The 20,093-nt window shown below is 32.8% G+C and overlaps 1 protein-coding gene across 1 annotated transcript; it reads right to left on the minus strand.

Annotated features, from left to right (window-relative positions):
* Nucleotides 1-2,913: 2,913 nt before the first annotated feature.
* On the minus strand, nt 2,914-11,837 carry LOC139967951 (homeobox protein Hmx-like). Its single transcript, XM_071972188.1, has 2 exons — nt 10,704-11,837; nt 2,914-5,394 (listed from the first exon to the last, which is right to left on the minus strand). Exons 1-2 carry the CDS (start codon nt 11,116-11,118, stop codon nt 4,670-4,672), a joined length of 1,140 nt encoding a protein of 379 aa, XP_071828289.1. The 5' UTR covers nt 11,119-11,837; the 3' UTR covers nt 2,914-4,669.
* Between the last annotated feature and the right edge of the window lie 8,256 nt (nt 11,838-20,093).

Consider the following 20,093-nt stretch of genomic DNA (forward strand, 5'->3'; position numbering starts at 1 on the left):
ACATATAATTAAATTTTTAGTAATATATATAGTAATATTTATAGTAATATATATAGTAATATTTATAGTAATATATATAGTAATATTTATAGTAATATATATAGTAATATATATCATATTATTTTATCACACAACCTCAAACTCACGCCAAACAGTTGCAATTCATATTTAATTAGATCGTTTGATCATTTTTTCTCTATCCGTCTAATAAACTTGACCATCTTACTTAAATTTAAAATCAGTTTTCATAAATATTTCGTTGCTTTTTCATATGAAAAGGTTCCTGTTTAACCACCATCGGATCTGCTGACTATACCCTCTGGTGCTTAAATCTTGACTGCTGGCAAAAAGAATCTTAGACACAGAGAGAGAAGAAATATGATCAGATGTGTAATGGAATGATTCCAAAAATGAGAAAAACTTGTTCGAACCTAACAAGTCATCAATCATTTCTTTGAAGCCCTGTTATAAAAGATAAAAAATTAAGAGAAATGTTTTATGTCTCGCTCCAGGTTGAATTTCTGTAATTGCCTCCTTCCTCTTCCTCCACCTCTTACCCCCCCCCCTCCTCCTCCTCCGCATGAGCCTTCCAACTATAACACGCCTGTATAGCCTTACCAATCATCTTGGGAGTAGTTCGCTTTTGCCACGGATTACACTAATAATTATAGAATGGGTCTCCTGCCATAAATTTCCACGCATCAACTCAACTAAACAATGTTGAAATATATAGTTTCCTTCATCTCTACTCACTTCACGCTCGATTTACTGTTGAATTTCGCAACTATCTTCAAGATGCCCATAACACCTTAATGTTTTCCTGTGTATATTTTCCCGCCATCGCCTATAATCACTCGCCCAATTGATGTGAGATTGTTTCATGATTTATGCACCTAATTTCGAAAATGTTTCATGAAAAAAAAGGGGGGCAAGGCAGATACCATTTTAAAATAGCACTTAGACACCCATTTGCAATAATACTTAACACGATATGTTGGGGAAACCTAGAAGTTTATTCCCTGACATTACGTGGCAGAATCATTCATTCGCAACATGGTTTCATCATGCTAAAATTCTCGCTGGTAAAGCTAACAAATCAATCTTTTCTCAGCCAGTTCCCTGCCTACGTCAATTATTTACTGTGCTAGTGAAGTTTATCCGCTGCCATAAAATCTCTAAATAAACCAAAAATAAAGGGAAAAAATGGAACATATTTTCATCATTTGGGCTTGACGGTTTTTGGTTTTTGGTAAGAAGTTAGTGTGACAGGGCACAGGTTGCACCGTGCTTATATCAAGCTCATCACTTTAAAAAAAAAAACAGAAAATGGCAGAGACAGGGAGAGAAAAAGAGACAGAGAGGTGGGTGGAGATGGAAAGAAAAAAGATAAAATCTTTCACAGCTATATAATAAATAGTTTGCATTGTCACGGTGGGCTGGTGAAGTTAATTTTTCTTCTACCAATGACAGATTTAATGTCATCGCCAACTCTTGCTGCAGAATACACGAATGAAAATTTGTCTAACTTCGACTTGGCGGCATAAACAAAATAAAAGAGAGAGCGAAAGATAGAGAGGGGTGAAGTAGAGAGAGAAGAAAAGTTAAATGGGTATTTCTAATTGGATGGGTTATTGAGTTTGATAGATACAATACTAAACCTGATTAATCAGTTCTAAAGGTTACTCATTCATTGTAAGAATATCTTTCCTTTGCAACTTGGAATCTGATTTTTTTTTAAATAAATTTCTGAACACTTGTTGAACGTTATTTCTTAAGGCCTTGCCTGAAGCACGGTTATTAAGCCTATGTGGTTATTATTAACTGTTTACATACAAAAGATAGGATAAAAGGGTGAACAATATAGAGGGAGGTGGGAAGCGGGAGGGAGGGGGAGGGGTATGGGGTGGTAGTAACCATGTTTATTCAGCACGACATTTCGTTTCGGTCAAGTGAGGAGTTTCGAAAGCATTAAATCGCATTGATATGCATCAACACAAAAATTGCAACATAGGTTTTGTGTGAAATTATTTTCATATTTATGTAAGTTACTATTACATTTTCACTCCTGCCCTTGTCTTTGATTGAAATTGCTCTGACGTCACAATAGACAGCGGTATAGTAAAGCTATGTATGGCTATGATATGCATATATACCTGTATATGATGAGATTCTAAAGACATCTGTCTTCACTGAACATATATAGGCGCCGAGATTCAGGTTAGGTTCAGTGGACAATTATGTCATCGAACGCCCTTTGTGCACTATTCATTCCCATTAGTATAGCCTATTATTATGAATGCGAATACAGTATTCTACCCTACAATTCCCCGGACTCCTCCATATTTTTCCCAGGCTCCCTGATCGACTCGGATCCACATCGGATACCCTCTCTGATTCTTTCTCAACCGCCAGGTGTGTCTCTATAGATCAAATCTGCTCGGGGTGTCAGTTTGGCAATCTAAAATGTAAAACTGGACAGCAGTTCTAAGCATTTGTTTGATTAAGAGCTAATTTATAGCAAATTAAGAGTTGTTCGTAAAATCAACAATTTATTTCCCAATACACACGATATGTGAATAAAATAAGTCATGGTTGTACTGTGACTTGCTTAATGAACGGCAGCAGGTTGTGTTTCATAAGATAAAATTATATATATATATATATATATATATATATATATATATATATATATATATATTGAAACTCAATTTATCGTTTGAATTTAATCGATGTACACTGTTTAAGCGTCTATTGTTGTTACGTCATCGTCTGTAATATAATTTTGTTCTCAATATCTTCAATTTAGAACAATGGCCGCCCACTGAGTCCAGCTTTAGTTAGTGAGAGGGAAAGATGTAAGGTTAAGCAGAGCAATTCAATAAATAAATAAAAAACAAACGAAGAAATATAAAACGAAGGCAATTTCATTTCATTTCCACACGTTTACCTTTTTAATATACACGATATATACATATACAAATGAAGGCCTATTACCCATGAGTATTGATAAGCCAATTTGACAACAAAAAATACAAATTTCATGTTGTTCTTCATACGGGCCTATAAATAAATAGGCCGAAAAGTAGCTAAACGAAATTAAATTTGTCGATGTCATTATATTGCACAAAGTTTCTTGATGAATAAAAAATATTTACTTTATAATAATCTCTCGATACGGTTTCATATTTCCGCAATGACAGAAGGAAAAAAATAATCCGCAATTTCCTTTTAAGTGCTAAAGGAAATTGGGTTTGGGATCACCTTGGTAACCTAAATCGAATAGCGAAGTATAATATTTCATCAAATCGAATTAATTCTTTTCTTGAAATAAATGTTTTTAGTAATTAATAAGATTTACTGTCAACATATAGCTGAGAATATTGATTCAGTGCGTGTAAGCTGCACGCCTTCCCACGTACACTCATGTACTGAATGATCACTGTCTTGATTATCCTTGACAGAAGTTATGAGTGATGGCTGTTTGTGACGTCATGCATTCTCGACCAATGACAGTTGGTGGCATCTGAAGATATATAGATATAACTGAATATATGGTTTACAGTCTACGCTAATGCATTGTAGGTGTTAGAGAGTTAATTTCAATCTTTGTAACATTCTTTGAGAACAAACATTTTTATCATTCTTGGTTCCTAGACCAGTCATCGTAAATAATGAGAAAACAATGACATGCAAGACACATTTGAGCCTAAATTATGTAAATTATGTCAATATCAACTCACTGATATCACAAATTGATATGATTGGGTACTCGTGCAATATGCAAACAATTGTTAAATCAGAAAGTTTCGAAGGAATTAAAAGGTATTGCCCTTAAAAAAGATATGATTAGAAACACTGTTAAACGTTTTACAAAGGTATATATACTGCAGTGTCAATTAAAGCCATCCGAATATATTCTCTAGCAACTAGACATCATAAATTAGACATTATTTTGCTAAGACTTTTCAAAGGGTCAAGACGCTCCCAAATCAATATCTGTATAGACAAAGATGTGTGTGAAAATAATCCGAACATATCATTTAATTTTGTGTTTTTCTGTCAAATTTGGGATATGAAATCATTATTGGATTTTTTAGCATAATTTTATGCTATGCTGATGATTTTTAAATGCTATCGGTCATTATGCAAATACATATTAATAACCTGTTACTGTATACAATGACCAAAAGTGCATGTTGTGAACACCAAAACAAGTACGGTTACAACTTTGGCTTAGAAGGTGAAGCATATAATTTTTGTTTACTCAAAATATTCAAGACTTTTACATTAATTGTTGACGAATTTACTCTTCATATGTCTGACATCATACTACAATTTTATCTAATGATGTTTAATAATTAATTTTTCAAAAGTGTCTCATCACAAGATAATCTATTTTGCATAAATTTGCATTCCTTATCATCAGGCAAGTGTTACAATTTAGCATAGCTCTCCACCTCTCTCTCTTTCTTTCTGACTCTTTATCTCAGTTTTTGTAATGCTTCTTAAATGTGTGTAATGAAGCCGACGACAGTGTTTATCAAAGTTCACTTCTTAATAAATGACGTTCTCTGTATATTTCCGGTGGGACGATTCTGTGTATATGACACTTCAGACAAAGTTATTATAAAGGTCTTCGCAATGTGCTCCTGTCGATCAAACCACAGATTTATGTTATAGTAGAAGTAGTCAACGTTGGCGCCAGTGAACTCATCATTCCGACAGAGAAAGGGACGATGCCCGGGGCTCCGGGATACACTCCGAGAGATTGCGCGTGTTTCGGACTATCGTGGTAAAGTATAGGCACCCTGACTAACCTCTGGTGTGGCAAAGGGGTAGGCGCGGGTCTCCCTTGAGCCTGTGCGTCGGCTTGTGCGCGCGCATGAGCGGCTGCTGCGTGCGCATGCGCGTAGTTCGCTGCTTCCAGTTCTGCAGCCATTTGCCTCTTCCACTTATTCCGTCGATTTTGGAACCAAATTTTGACCTGAGTTTCCGTCAAATGTAACGTACTTGCTAGTCCCGCCCGCTCAGAACTGGACAAATAACGCTTGAGATCAAATGTGGATTCCAACTGAAAGACTTGACTTCTAGAAAACACCGTCCTGGTTTTCTTCTTCTTCTTTTGATCAGATTTTCCGTCGATGTCTTTGTCGTCGTCGTTGTCGCCGACATTTTCGTCATCTTCGTCGACGTCGTCATCTTTTCTGTTTATATCTCCTTCTCCGTCCGAGTTCTCGTCATCTCCAGAGAGTTTGCGCTTCTTCCCCTTTGATGATTCACTGCTGACAGTTGTGCAGGACCCCTGTGAAGGCTTGGTTGTGATTGGTCGAATTGGACTAAAGAAACGTGCGTTATTGGACAACGGCTGTGTGACAGGCGGGGGCGGAGATACGCCTATTAAAATAGAAAGAGAGAAAAAAATGTATTAAAAATATGTATGATGACAACTGAAAAGGGACAAATTGTGTCCCTCATTTTATCCAAAGTAGAAATAATATAGGTGCAGTTTATTCTCCTAAAAATGTTCTCTCGATATTTTTTTGTCATGAAAATTACCTATAAAATATGTTCAACAACGCAAAGGTTGATGATGATGATGACGTCAAATCCTCATTCTTGACCTTATTCGGAATGACTAATCCATTTTTAAAGTAAGTTTCTGAAAGGACTTTCCAAGAGTTAATATCTTATTATCTGGAAGTATGGATCATAAAAAATTGTCAGATTTTACGAATAAAACAAAGCATAATTGATTTACAGTTTATATTAATAGTCTATGTTACGATAAGTCATATTAGGCCAGTAAACGTTTCGTTGTCTTTTTGTGACATTTCGTTATTGATAAATTTGGTCAACTAAATTTTGCTGAAGTTTGAGTCGGAACATTTTTTGTTGGTTATAACCTGTAGAGTACCAGTTAGTCGTACAGATGAGGGTAAAAAAAGACAAACATATCCAAAAAGGAAGTAAATAAATATGAGTATAAACTATAACAAAAATCAAAGACACAGCGGCACCAAACGACAATATTCAAACACAAAAAACAATCGAGCAAAAAGAGCTTTGCTAAGGCTGTTTTTTAATATTTTGTCATCCAACACTTTTGTTATGGAAAAAAAGGGGGGGGAAGCCAGTTACTCGTTTTGAAAGAGTCGATCAATGTTTGAAATGAACCTTTTCAAGAAGAAAACAACTATAATTAGATAGATTGCTGGCTTTAAGTATTATCGTTCGGTTTATATTTTTCAATTGATTTCGGAAACCGCATCGGACGCTGAACGGGTAATAACAATACCCAGACAGACCCCGGAGAGGTGCCAAGTCGGTGTGTTCAACCTAAAGTGTCTATTGTTTGTAAAGCCCTAAAATTCTTGTTAATTGCGAGTATAAACGGTTCATTCAATTACCAAGAAAATTTATGATAGCTTCCTTTGGATAAATATTTCATTTATATTTTGAAACGGAATTGTATAGAACTTTACAGATCAAACATCTGCCGCTCATCAAAATTGCAATCCACAACAACTTTATTAGTGTAAAGGACATCACAATGCATAGACGGTAATCACCCAAGCGTTAATCATTACTATTAAACTAATGGTCATAATAACTTGTGTAAAAATTGTGTGTGTATATTCTGTAGAGGCTTATATAAGAAGAGTCCTAGAAATATAGATATTGATGTATAAATATATATATATATATATATATACATCATTATCTATATGTATATCCATATATATATACATCAATATATATCTGTCTATCTATATGTCTATCTATCTATCTATCTATCTATCTATATATATATATATATATATATATATATATATATATATATATATATATATATACTTTGTGGTCTAAATGAACTGTTCTGCACTGTACTGTACAGTATAGGTAAACGCTGCAGTGCTTTTACAGTAAATCTACAGTTAAATATAAACCAACTATGTAGTATACTGTTCAGTAAAACTATCTCAAGAAATGGTTCCTTTAATTACATATATCAGAAACAAATTAACTCTGATTTTTAAAACCTATCTATTCGAACGTAGCTCTATATACTTCAAAGAGATACAAGAAAGGATAAAAGACTATCCACATAAAATCTGCTTTATCAGCTGATTCATCCAGAAATAGAAACTTCCCTTCTTCTATGAGCATTTCTTTTTCATCCATTGACGATAAAATTAAGGTATTTTTATGAAATTTTTCTAAATCCATACTGTCCTAAAGCAAACTATTTAACCTGAATAGTTTCAATGGTATGCTTAATAACCCTTAAGTTACCACTCGCTATACACTATTAGTCCAAACGGCTGCACAAACAGTTCATCATTTTAAATTTAATTTCAGAAGATCAAATATAAGTAAGTTATTCAAGTCCTTGGAATTCTTGATCACCAGGGAATTTATCTGTCTTTTTTCTTTATGTCCTTGATTAGATTAACTGGCATTTAATACAATGTCATCTTTTGTCTTGTAAGTAGTGAATCTTTGACATATTTTTCTTCTTAATGACTTCAAAAAGATTAATGAGAAAATCCATTCCTACGCTGTATCTATAGCACTTAATGTGGATCTTAATAATAATAATGATACCCGAATAAGCTTATTTAGTTATTTGCAATTGCTTATTTTCAAATGAAAATTTATATGAATCATGATTTTAGTTATCTTATTTCACTTTGGACAGGCAATAACTCCCCTCATTTTGAAACCAAACCACCTCCCCCCCCCCGCCCCCCCCCCCAATAGAAAGCAGAGAGATAAATATGAAAGAAACAAGGAGCATTTTTTAGTAACAAAGTAATATTTTACTACCATGAAATCTGGAAATTAACACTTGACAAAAAACTGATATTGAAGAAGCAAGGATAAAGTATTGATAAATTATGTCAAACGGTTGATTATTTTAAATTGTGCAAAATTGGCTTGTTTGATAACCAGTTTATTTGAACTAAAATAAGAAAATTATGTTCTTTCTTTTGCTTCAGTAAACCGATACTAATTTTTCCCGGATGATAATATTCAATTTCACATTCAGAATTTTAATTTTCAATTTAGCTGTCGATCATTAAAGTGAACTTTTTGATAAATTATCAACGATTGCATTTGTGATTTTTTCTTATGGAAGAAAACTATTTAATTTAATACACCATATGATACATGCTGCATGATTGAAACTATTTTAACATTAAAACCAAAATATGATAAGTTGACAAAAGTCTCTCTAAAAGAACTTTTATCTATATTTTAAAGTGCAAAACAGTGTGTACACTGCCTTTCTTAAGTTATTGCTTTCCGTCTATATATCTATCTGTCTGTCTGTCTATCTGTCTGTTCTATATCTATCTTCAACTATAGATTTATAGATATTGTAATACTTCTTCTATACTCTTCCATAATTTTATTTAATATTTGGCTGGAATGTTTTCTAAATGGGTATATAAAACTAAAGCATCATAATAATTGTGTTTTACTATACTCCTGCCGATATGTGAGGTTTTTAACTTAGGTATATACATTCCATGCAGACCAGATATATTTGTAAGACTAAAATATTTCTAACCATAAACATTTACATGTTAGTACCGTGGGTTTGTTACCACAACACAATTAATGTAAAACTCATACGGCTGTATATGAAAGCTATGCCTATACTAGAACATTATACTGCCTGCCAAAAAATGTTTTATTTATTCAACAAGTGGTTGAATATCTCTAACATTCTAGTCAACACAAAATTATTCTCAAAAATAACTCACAATTTGAGATATACAGTTATAATAATTCAACCGATTCACACAGAGATTACCAGTAACTACTGTATATCTTAAAGTTTTGTAAATAATTTTTTTTAGAAAATGTTGAAAATCAAATATCTTGGTTACTTGAACCCATTTATAGTCCTACAAAATGTTCTACGAGAAATTTCTCCTGAATGGACATTTGATTGAAACTTGGAAAATATTTAAGATACAATTAAAATTGTATTATTTTAACCAAATTACTTTTCATTACTTTTGACATTACTAATTAAATTTCCATAGGTTTTCATTTATCTCCAATGCCAATTTTTTTTTTAAAAAATCTTCTGAAATAAAAAACCATGTTACCCGATTTATTCAATACCACCTCCACCCCGCCCATTAAATCACCAGCAACAAAGAAGCTATTACGCGAGGTATAATGTGATTATTTACAAAATTAGTCAACACTAATTTAAATTATTTTAACTTTTACAACAGAATAAAAAGTTCATTCCATTTCTCTATATGGTAACCAAACCATAAATACCTTTGCCTATAAACTAAGGTTTGTACTATACTGTGTATTGTAAATTAGCAATTTAAGCTCAGAGGGCAGCTTGTTTTATATCGAAGTAAATTTAAAGAGAGAAAGAAATAATGAACTGTATGGTCGTTTTCTTCGTTTTTTTGTTGTTTGTTTTGTTGCGTATAAAGCGGAATAAAACATCCCAATTATCACTGACAATGAAGAAAAAAAAATATCCTGGAAAATGTTGTTTTGATTTTTATGACGTAATAGTGTAATTGAGTGTCTCTGTTCCTAAATTTGTACCATTTATTTATTTTAAGGTGTGACAATAAATTTACCACTCACTTAAGTGAAAACTTAATCAACTGTGATATGTAATTTCAAAATTCAAGTATTTGCTATTTTTCGATCAGAATAAAAAATTCACTACAAGTGTGTCAATATAACTTCTAAACTTTTGAAATTAAAAGCCTAAAATTAGAATAATGATTATAGAGAATGGGCAAACAAATATTTAAATTTCTATCTATTAATTATCATTTTTAAACTTCACTAACAATAGTCAATAGTTCTTTTAAATCTTACAAATTTATCAAATAAATTTTAGAAATTTATAAAATAATCCTAAATCCTTTTATGTTTGATTCTTAATCATATACAAGTGGACAATATTTTGTTCTAACTAAACTTTTCATTTTAAGTTATTCATTAACTTTCCCTTGAGTGTTTTCAGTATTAATAAGGATTTATGTTAAATAATAAATATGCATAAATTTAAAGATTCCTTGAATGTTGTACTTAACTTTCTTACTGAATCTATCTTCTTTTGTCTTGGGCGAGATGGAGTGGGTTGGATGTAAATTTCTATTTAAACTAGCATTTAAATTAAAGTTTGGTTATAATTTTACTAAAGGCTTTTCAAAGTGGTAGTTTTGCAATAAATATTAGCAGTCAAGATTATCGAAAGTAACCTCATTACAAAAGGAAATAATAAAAAATAATTAAAAAAAAAAAACACCGCAACGAAATGACTGTTGACAAGCTTGATAACTTGGTGGAAAACCTTAAATAAAATGATGCAAATATATTTCCAAACTATAAGAGAAAGTCGAAATCAGTATCTCTGTGATGATAAAACACACACATATACACACAAACAAATATATAACAAGTTTCTCCTATAACGTTTATCAATTACTTGTACAATTTGCATGAGTTTCACTTTTTACATTTTTCTATATTTAAGCCCTGTTCTCTTGTTGTTGGTTTTTTCTTCCTAAAAATTAAAAAAAAACTATTTATTTTCTCTTTCCATTGTTGCCTTCTTATTTTTCTTTGATATTTTTTTTTTAAAAGGTAAATCGTTATATTTATATTTTCCTTCCCACAAAAATTACTCAAAGACGAAAAATTCTTACCAGTGTAAGGGAAAAACGACCGGCTGTTGATCCAGGGTGAGGAATACCATGGGTGGGTACCATATGGTGACCCGAAGGGTACAGCTACTGGTGGTTGGCAAAGTGCACTGACACGAGCGAAATGTCCCGTTCTCGCAAATTCCTCCTTCCCTTCATGATGGTGAAGAAGATGGTCCCTATATACTATATCTGTGGGTTCTTTCGGGCTGGTTTTCTTCTCCGATAATATACTCTCGATACTGAACGATTTAGGCGCTGTCGAAACTGTTTTCGAGTTTGTACATGTCGTCGGAATCGGCGACGACACCCTCGGGTAGATCCTGTCGTTAGCTGTAGTCATTGGCGATCGCACCGAAGAACCTGATATGACGAGCGGTGACGAATGAGTTGGTGTGTTAGGAGATGATGTTCCCATCTTGAAAATTGTTCAACTCCAAATTGTATATAGCTTCAAATATTTTTATCGTTCTTGTTCTCGTTTTTTATTTCTGTTTTATGTCGATTCGAATTTTCTTATAGCTATTTGTCTTTTTCGAGTTGTAAATACGATCGAAATATTTTGATTTTTCCGATAACAGAGTTTCCAAATTTCCACGATACCAAAATTGGAAAATCTATTGCTAAACTTGCCACTTGCTTTGGCCAAGCACTTTTCGAAAATGAAAAAAAAAACCACGAAAAAACAAATAACACAGAAAACGGAAAAGAGTGACGAAACACGCGTCCTATTGGTCCGACTGCCCACCCTCAATTAGAATCCTTCTGCTAACGAGTAAAGAATAATTACCGGGGAAAAAAAGAAAAGAAAAAAAACCGTTTACTAAAACTATATAATCACCTTGTAATTAAGATATTATCTCAAAACGACACAACAAATGTCACGTCTACTCTCTATAACAAGTCAAGTGCAACTGTGAACTGAAGATTAACAGTCAAAAAATCTGTTTGTAGTCTGTCTAGTTCTGTACTAACCCCAGTTATTGTTAAGAGTAATTGCGGCAGATAATGGACACAATAACACTTAAAGTGAACAACACAGTATACAGAGAATCATAACAATAGTTTCGAATAAGCACTATTTAAAAAGCGAACAAGACGAGGGGTGACTCGCTGAGGCTTATCGACTGCCAAAAGGAAGTTTTTTGTATATGGTCTATATACCCGTAGTTCATAGTTGAGCGCGATTTAGAATTTATAAAAAACCAGCCCAAACAAAACATACACACAAAAAAAGACGACTTGATTCAGACAGGCGCCCGCTCTCACAGGTTCGTACAAGAAAATTATCCGTAATGAAGATACCTTAGAAAAGTCAAACGGTCTTTTTTATGCTTTTCTTCTTGTCTTGAATGGGCTAGGGAGGTCTCATCATTGCGCAATAACAATGGATTATAAGATTGCAGAGCCCGATAAAATGGAACAGTTAAAGGAGACAAGAAATGGATTCACCTTATGTAGTATTATTAACTTCGATGTGGTTGATACTCTGGCGCCGATCGAGAAGGAACCCTTAAAATAAATGACTATATTGGTAGGGTGTCATTAAGGGCAAACAACAATATTCGGAATAATCGGTCCTCCGACTAGTGGCTAGACCGGACTGTGACAGAACCAAAAACGAAAGAGAAATAAAAAGGAGAGGGAGGGGGGGGGGGGGGAATAATGGTTTTTCTTTTTAGTCTTCTTAGTGATGCAAAAGAAACAATTAAGAGTAATTGGTTTCATTCGAAATGGATGCAAGATGCGGAGTGTGTTATGTACGTCAGTATAACCTATAAATTGATATGCAAAATAGGCTATGACGTCACGTGACGTCACTTACAGTTTAAAGAGATTATAATTGAGGGCGAGATGCTGGGATATATTAGGTTTGTACATGTTCAGGGGCGTGCGTGGCGTACTGTATAGAATTTCTTGATAGGAAGTGATAAGAGATCATTGTGAAAAACTATTAAAGGAGTTTTTTTAGCGTTTATTTATTTTATTTTTATTCCTAACATTATGAAAACGTATTGATTCATTAATCTATTTAGTTAATAACAGCCACTCTTTACAATTTTTTATTGCTATTTTGTATATAATTCCAAATATTAGTTAGCTGTTTTCAAATAAATCTACATCAGGATGGGAACGGTGTGGATTGGAGTGCATAGCGGGTGGGGGGGGGGGGGGGTAAGAGAATATACCTCTCTCATCAGTTTGGCACAAGATTCACTTTTTTGTCGGTAATTTATAAATATCCCATCGATAAAAATGACTGCACTTTTACTACAATGAAACGATAACCTTGTAGTGAATAACAAAATAATGATGAAAAAAAACCTAATTTGTTACACATTCACGAATTATATATTCCGGAAATTTGGATGAATTTAACAGTATACAAGTGTAAATCAATTCCAAAAATAAGATGAATACTTCTGTTAATAGTAGTAATAATAATAAAATATAACTAACGTTAAGTCGGTTAAATATGGATTGCAAAATATTATTTCCTTCCATACAAGAATATTCAGCAAAATATAAAAGAATGAATAAAATATTTCCTTTCTTCCTCCTTGTTATTTTATGTCCGCTCTGAGGTATTCCAATTTATTTTGTTGTAAACTATATTTTAATTAAAACTAAAAAATATCAAATGAAACTTAGGTTTACTTGCTCGTTTGTTCCCTTCTAAAATAAAATAATTTTAAAATTCTCTCATTTTTTGTGTCCCTTATAATGTGATTAACCATCAAGCTTAACTGAAATTATAATAACGCATATTTTATCGATTTTGAACCAATATCATTGAGAATTAGCAACATTTCACATTTTCTTGTACTAATTTATGCAAAGTAATTCATCATGCGATTATGAAGAACAAAACTCGTAAGGTTTCTCCGTGATTTTCAAATTTTGAAAGCTGCAGTATTTACGGCTATATAAATAATACTAATGAAAAATGACATGTTTTTATGTCCCTATAAATTTCTAAAAATGAATTATTAAATAAAAATGGGAAAATAACAAAACATAACCATGGTAATAAATAACATTGTCTATTCGTTTAAACTTGACATAAGGGATCTGTAATCGGTATAAGAGGTTCGATCAACAGAGGAATTGTGCTACTATTGTCGCAACTGCCCTTATCCAACCAACCCCCCCTCCCCCACCCCGTCTCTCTCTCTCTGTCCTACCTATTACATATAGGCATGATTGGCAATATCACTCAATGTGACCTCATTATATTTAATCGTTAAATTTGGAATGTTTCATAAGTTGATACAAATATTACAACATTTAGATATTGGGATCAACATAATAACATTCACAGATACCCTGCCTGTTGTGACGTCATAAAAATTACGTAGAACACTATGACATCATAATTTTTTGGCGTAGAACCCTATGACGTCACAAGCCGTCATTCCACGCCGGTAAGTTCACTTAATACCAACACCACATTTCGATATACCATCTAAAGATTTCGATATACCATCTAAAGTACATTTTAATATTAACAGCCGCATGCGTTCCCATGTAATAGTTCTGTATTGAATTTCTTCAACAAAACATTTATTCGACTTTTACATTTTAACTGATGACGTTAATACTACTTACATACGGTATGACTTGAATACATCGCTTAATAAAGACCTATTGAAAATCACATACTTCCATTGTAAAGTTTTGACGTGAATTTATCCTCATATGCCCATTTAAACCCCAGTTAAGGCATCATGCCTTCAAACCAAATTAGACAAAGAGATGAGGCGAAAGCATGTACATTAACTCTTTACGAATCCGTCTGGTTCTTTAAAGCAATAGAGACTAAATGTTATCAGTTTTCATGGGCGGGATCCATGAGTTTATGAAATAAAGGTGAGGCCTTAGGTTCGTTGAATTCGGATCCGGGCTTGGAGTATCCTCCCCAGGTTAAGCGAAAATTAGCTTACATTTCCAATATTAAAACGCATCTTTGTTTATCTTTATTCAATTTCTGAATTTATTAATTTAAATACAAACTCGTTTCGTCGTACATTCTTGTTACCTCATTTGGGAAAATAATCACTGCTAGACTCACATCTCATATTTTATTGTTATTACTATTATTATTTTCTGTTAATCAAAATAATGTTGGTGAATGTTTTTTTTCACATTTAAATATTCAATTGATTTGATCCAGATTTGGAGACTCTTTATTTTATTGTTAATTTCTCGTGATTTTTTTTTTTATTAATGATGTTTTCGGAAAATTTAAATATGCTGTACAAGTAGAAAATACATTAAAGATCATTAACAACATTAACAACGTCCAATTTTTTATTCTGACAAAAATGAGATAACAATATCTTCAATAATTATCAAACTCTAATCGATTGGTCCTCGATCAGTCGATCAACCTTAAAATCTCATAAATATATTTTGATAAATATTTCATTTCATTTATTTGTTTCTCACGTCATGCATTATTTTTTTGACAATAATCATAAGGTAAGAAGAAAGAGATAACAGAGACATGATATGCAGGAAATAGAACAATAAACCCCCCTCACAGGCTTGACGAAGTGCCCTATACAATTAAAGTATCAGAAATAAATATTACAGTATATAATAGCAATATTAAAAAAAAACACAAATAGAACAATACCCCCACCCCCTCTATACTCAATCCCAACACTCAAATGCCCGATTAAAAACTACTCATCCACCACTATTTCCATCACAGCTGAATATCTGCTTTCCATGACATAGAATCAAAGAGTGTAGGGTGTCTTACAATCTAAAAGACATTATATGTATGCTGACAAAATGATGCTCGGTATGAATAAGTACTGAGGTATGATTTAATCAAGTTATATCTAAAATATCTTAAAACCAGGTTTATCAATAAATGTCTTGGTGGTATAGAGAGTTCCAAAAAAGGTTAATGGCACGATATCGAAGGTTTCAATATTTAAACAATATATTTATTTCTACATATACTTCTTTAAAGACTGACTTCTTTAAACTACTTGTTGGGATTACTGGGAGCAATCATTTTGAATGGGATGTTTATCGCGATGAATAGAACATCTACAGACAGGCCGGGCTTGCTCAACCAACCGAACATACAACATCTTAGTTTGCGAGCGGGTCTTTTGTCTAGCATGTCATGTTGCTTTCTTTTAGACGGACGGACAGACAGACAGACAGTTTGAGCCCAGATCAACGGGGTATTAAAAAGAAAGAAATAGAGACAGAACAAGGTTGACGATCAATTATGCCCTGTCTCCGGGCGGTGGTCCATCCAGAGATGAATATAGGTGTCGCCAGGTCTTTTACCCTCTTTAAAGCTCACCATCATTAAAGCGATCAGTGAATCAGATGGGGTTATATCCCTAGTATAGATTCCCAGCTCTCATGGTGTATATACTGCCGGGCTGGGCGGGCACGCGTGATGACGCGATATTGATCCAATTTTCACATACTTTTTCAACATTTTTACAATAACGTAAACTCTGCAATTATTGATAAATGCTTTGAAAGTAATAACGACAAAAGAAAGAAAGAAGGAATATTGTTTTGAAGTTATTTAGTCTGATTAGAGATATGTATATATATAAAAAAAATTAGTTTAGAGAATTATAAAGGGTTATTCGTTAGGAAAATGCAATGGTAAAAAGGGATTTGGGAATTGGTAACGTTGCGTTGCATTTTACTGAGTATGAGGTACAATTGGGACAATATTGATAACATTGGACAATTTCGGCCGAGGTGATCACCGGCGGGCTGCATCTGGCAAAAATAGTGATATACTAGTTTATTATCTTATGTACTGATATATCATATAGTAGTGTATAGCTATACACTACATCGCCCTATGCTATATTATGCTATGTTATGCTTTTTTATGCTATATATTATATATAGCCTCTTATAGCATTATAGTACACTAGTATCCTCAAGTAATTAGAGGCCAATGTTTTACAACCTCCTTTCGTTTGGATTCTTTCAATTTCATAGAACTCACTCGGTTGGGTCGGGTCGTTAACTTTCCATTTCATTTGAAATTGCCACGGTCACAAAATAGTTGTATACATCGCCAATCCACAAGTAAAAGCACATTTCTTAGATTTCACCATCATTACATGCAGCTTTCAAATAAAATGGTTCGTTTTTAAGAAAACAAGATAAAATAGAAAATATATCGATTCTTCTAGTAGTGACTTTGATGGGGTTTCTTTATTTTTTATTTTATATATATCGTACAGTTAAGTAGCTTTTCAATTATAAGAATTTAAAGTGTGATTAAAGTGTAAAACCGACTTGTCAAACAACCGAACAGCTATTATTATAACGCCACGTGTGTGAAATAAAAGGGTTCCTCAATCAATGGGACTTTAAATCTTGCAAGTAGTAAACATCAGACGGTACAATTAATCTCCACATCTTTATATCAATGGGGTCATTTCACGATATCAAAGTGAACAGTCGTTGTCCTAAACTTATATAAATGAAAGGTGTAAAAGGATAGTCCAGATGAGTTTTTTTTTGTATGATGTAAGAGAAACATATTCTAGGCATCCTTGCCAGTTTTTTATGTAATCCATACATATCCTGTTCTCGATATATTGTATATTGTCATATTGTAAGGTACATAAAAAAAAACACACAAAAAAAAAACATAGTGGGCTTGAGGCAAATATGACTTTTGAAATACAACAGTTGCAAATTAACCAGAATACATAGAAGAATTATTTGGTCTCTCGGGAGTCAAACATAAAGCTTGGCACCTGAACTAGCCCATTGGAAAGGATGTTTCCTGGTCGTATAACGTCATACGTGAGTTAAGTTGTAGGACATGTTGTATAGTTTCTCCCGTGACAAGGGTGTTGCTTTGGTAATGGAGAGGTGACGCAACGCGTCAGCATCTGCGCGCACGTCCCTGAATTCGTTTGAACCTTAAAATGTTTACAGAGGTATATTACAACTCTATTCAAAATTGTTGACGGTGTATTCATCATAAATAAATCAATGATTTATCTATGGTATTCATACATTGATAATATCAGAGCCTATCTTTGGATGTGCGCAGATGTCTGCGTATGGCGAAATAGCAGTCACCCCTCCCATTCACCCTTCCACTGGACGATATAACCCCCCCCCCTACGCACACACACACACACTTACCAAATGGTTGCGCCCCTGTCTCTCCAGACGACATGTCTATGAATTTTTTCTCCGAAATTACCCTTTTGTTTGTTTCTGTATCTTTTTTTTTGTAAATTCTATGTTCTGCAACTTTTGTATTATCTGATTCTTTCTTGTTGTTTCAACTGTTTGTTTCTTTTTAGTAATTCTAGCCTTGCGAGGTAGGGGGAAAGATATCCCCGAATCAAGACAACCGAACAACAAAACAACGCCACCCCCAACTCCCACCCCCCAACTCCCCCACCCAAAACAAAATGCGCGACTATAGGTAATTGTTAATGATATCATTGAATCTTTGAAATCTGTGTTTGGGGTGAAGTCTTTCTTGGAGGCCCGACAGTTCTATTCATCTGATTCTCTTAACGAAAGCTCTTTGTATATAAAAAATTGAATCCTTTGTTATCTGTTCCTTTCTGGCTCAGATTGCTTGCAAGTTAAACGACGTATTCATGACGTTTTTCCTCTCATATAAAAACACACATGGTTTCCCTTCCTTTTTACGTTGAAGAATCATTACGTGACTCGTCAAAAATCGAAGAATACAGTTCAACAAAATTAAACGCATAAATTAGAAATCCTTACTGGCTATTGTTTAGTATGTATGGTATCATTCAAAACATCAGATTTTGAATAACTTTGATCATTTTTCATTTAATCTATACAAAAGTAAGGATTGATAGTTTTAATTCCTTTTTTTCTGAGGGGGGGGGGGGGCTTTGTTTTGCTTTGTGTTGTTGCTACGGTTCTTTAATTATGCTTAACCGGTAATCCCTATTCCAACAGACAACCGATTCTACGCCCACTCCGCGTTTTATTTTTTTATTTTTTATATATGCACAACAAAAGAGGGAAATTAAATCAAATTATGAAAAGGTAGCACGGTTAAACTGATTTTATACACACACACACGAAATTGTATTGACGTATGATTTACCAATAAAGGTTGTTTTTGTTTTGCCTTTTTGAAAAACAAATAGTGGCAAAAAAATGTAAAATAAAGAATGAAATGAAGTATACAACACTATATACGTCGACATTCCTTGATATGTAAACGACTTTATGACTCGATAAGAAAAACCGCGACAAGTCATGACGAGTTCTTTGTAATACGAAATACAATAAATGATGTAAAGTTTACTAATAGCATCTTACAGCATACAATATAGTATAAAGTAGAGAATATATGATATATACAATGAAATGTATATTAGAGCATACAATATAATGTATAGTATAGATGGTATACAATATACACTATAATAATAGTATATTACAGTATCAAATATAGCATATATTGTAGAGAATATATAATATATACAATAATAATGGCATATTACAGTATTGTAGATGATATACAATATACACTATAATAATAGCACATTAGAGTATGCAATATAGTATAAAGTAGAGAATATATAATATATACAATAGAATGTATATTAGAGCATGCAATATAATGTATAGTAGATGATATACAATATACACTATAATAATAGTATATTACAGTATCAAATATAGTATATATTGTAGAGAATATATAACATATACAATGATAATGGCATATTACAGAATATATATGTATAGTACAATATCAGCATATTACAATATACAAGTAAAAAGTAGAGAATATAATATCATACAATGAAATGTATATTACAGCATATAATGTAATGTATCTTAGATGTTATACAATATACACTATAATAATAGCACATTACAGTATGCAATCTAGTATATATTGTAAAAAATATGTATTATACACAATGATAATAGCATATTACAGAATATATAATTTATAGTATAATAATAACATATTACAATATCAAAATTAGTATATATTGAAGAGAATATATAATATATACAATGATAATAGCATGTTGCAGAATATATAATGTATAGTAAATAAATAGCATATAACAGTATCAAATATAGTATATGTTGTAGAGAATATGTAATATCCACAATTGTAATTGTTTATACTACACAATGCACGATAGTACAAGACAGTTCTTTAAAAACAGTTCTTGAAAGTACTACGATTTAAGTGAAATGAAATGTGAGCACCAAACCAGTGGCGGATTAGCTAACCAGTATACAGGCTGAATTATTATATTATTTATAGCTTTGCCCATACTAATTATCAATATTTTATGTCGTTACTATGTTTTCCTAAATAACGCAGTAAAATATAAAATAAAAAACCACGTTGAT

The sequence above is a fragment of the Apostichopus japonicus genome, chromosome 5 (genome assembly GCF_037975245.1).
Source record: "Apostichopus japonicus isolate 1M-3 chromosome 5, ASM3797524v1, whole genome shotgun sequence".
Classification (NCBI taxonomy): domain Eukaryota; kingdom Metazoa; phylum Echinodermata; class Holothuroidea; order Aspidochirotida; family Stichopodidae; genus Apostichopus; species Apostichopus japonicus.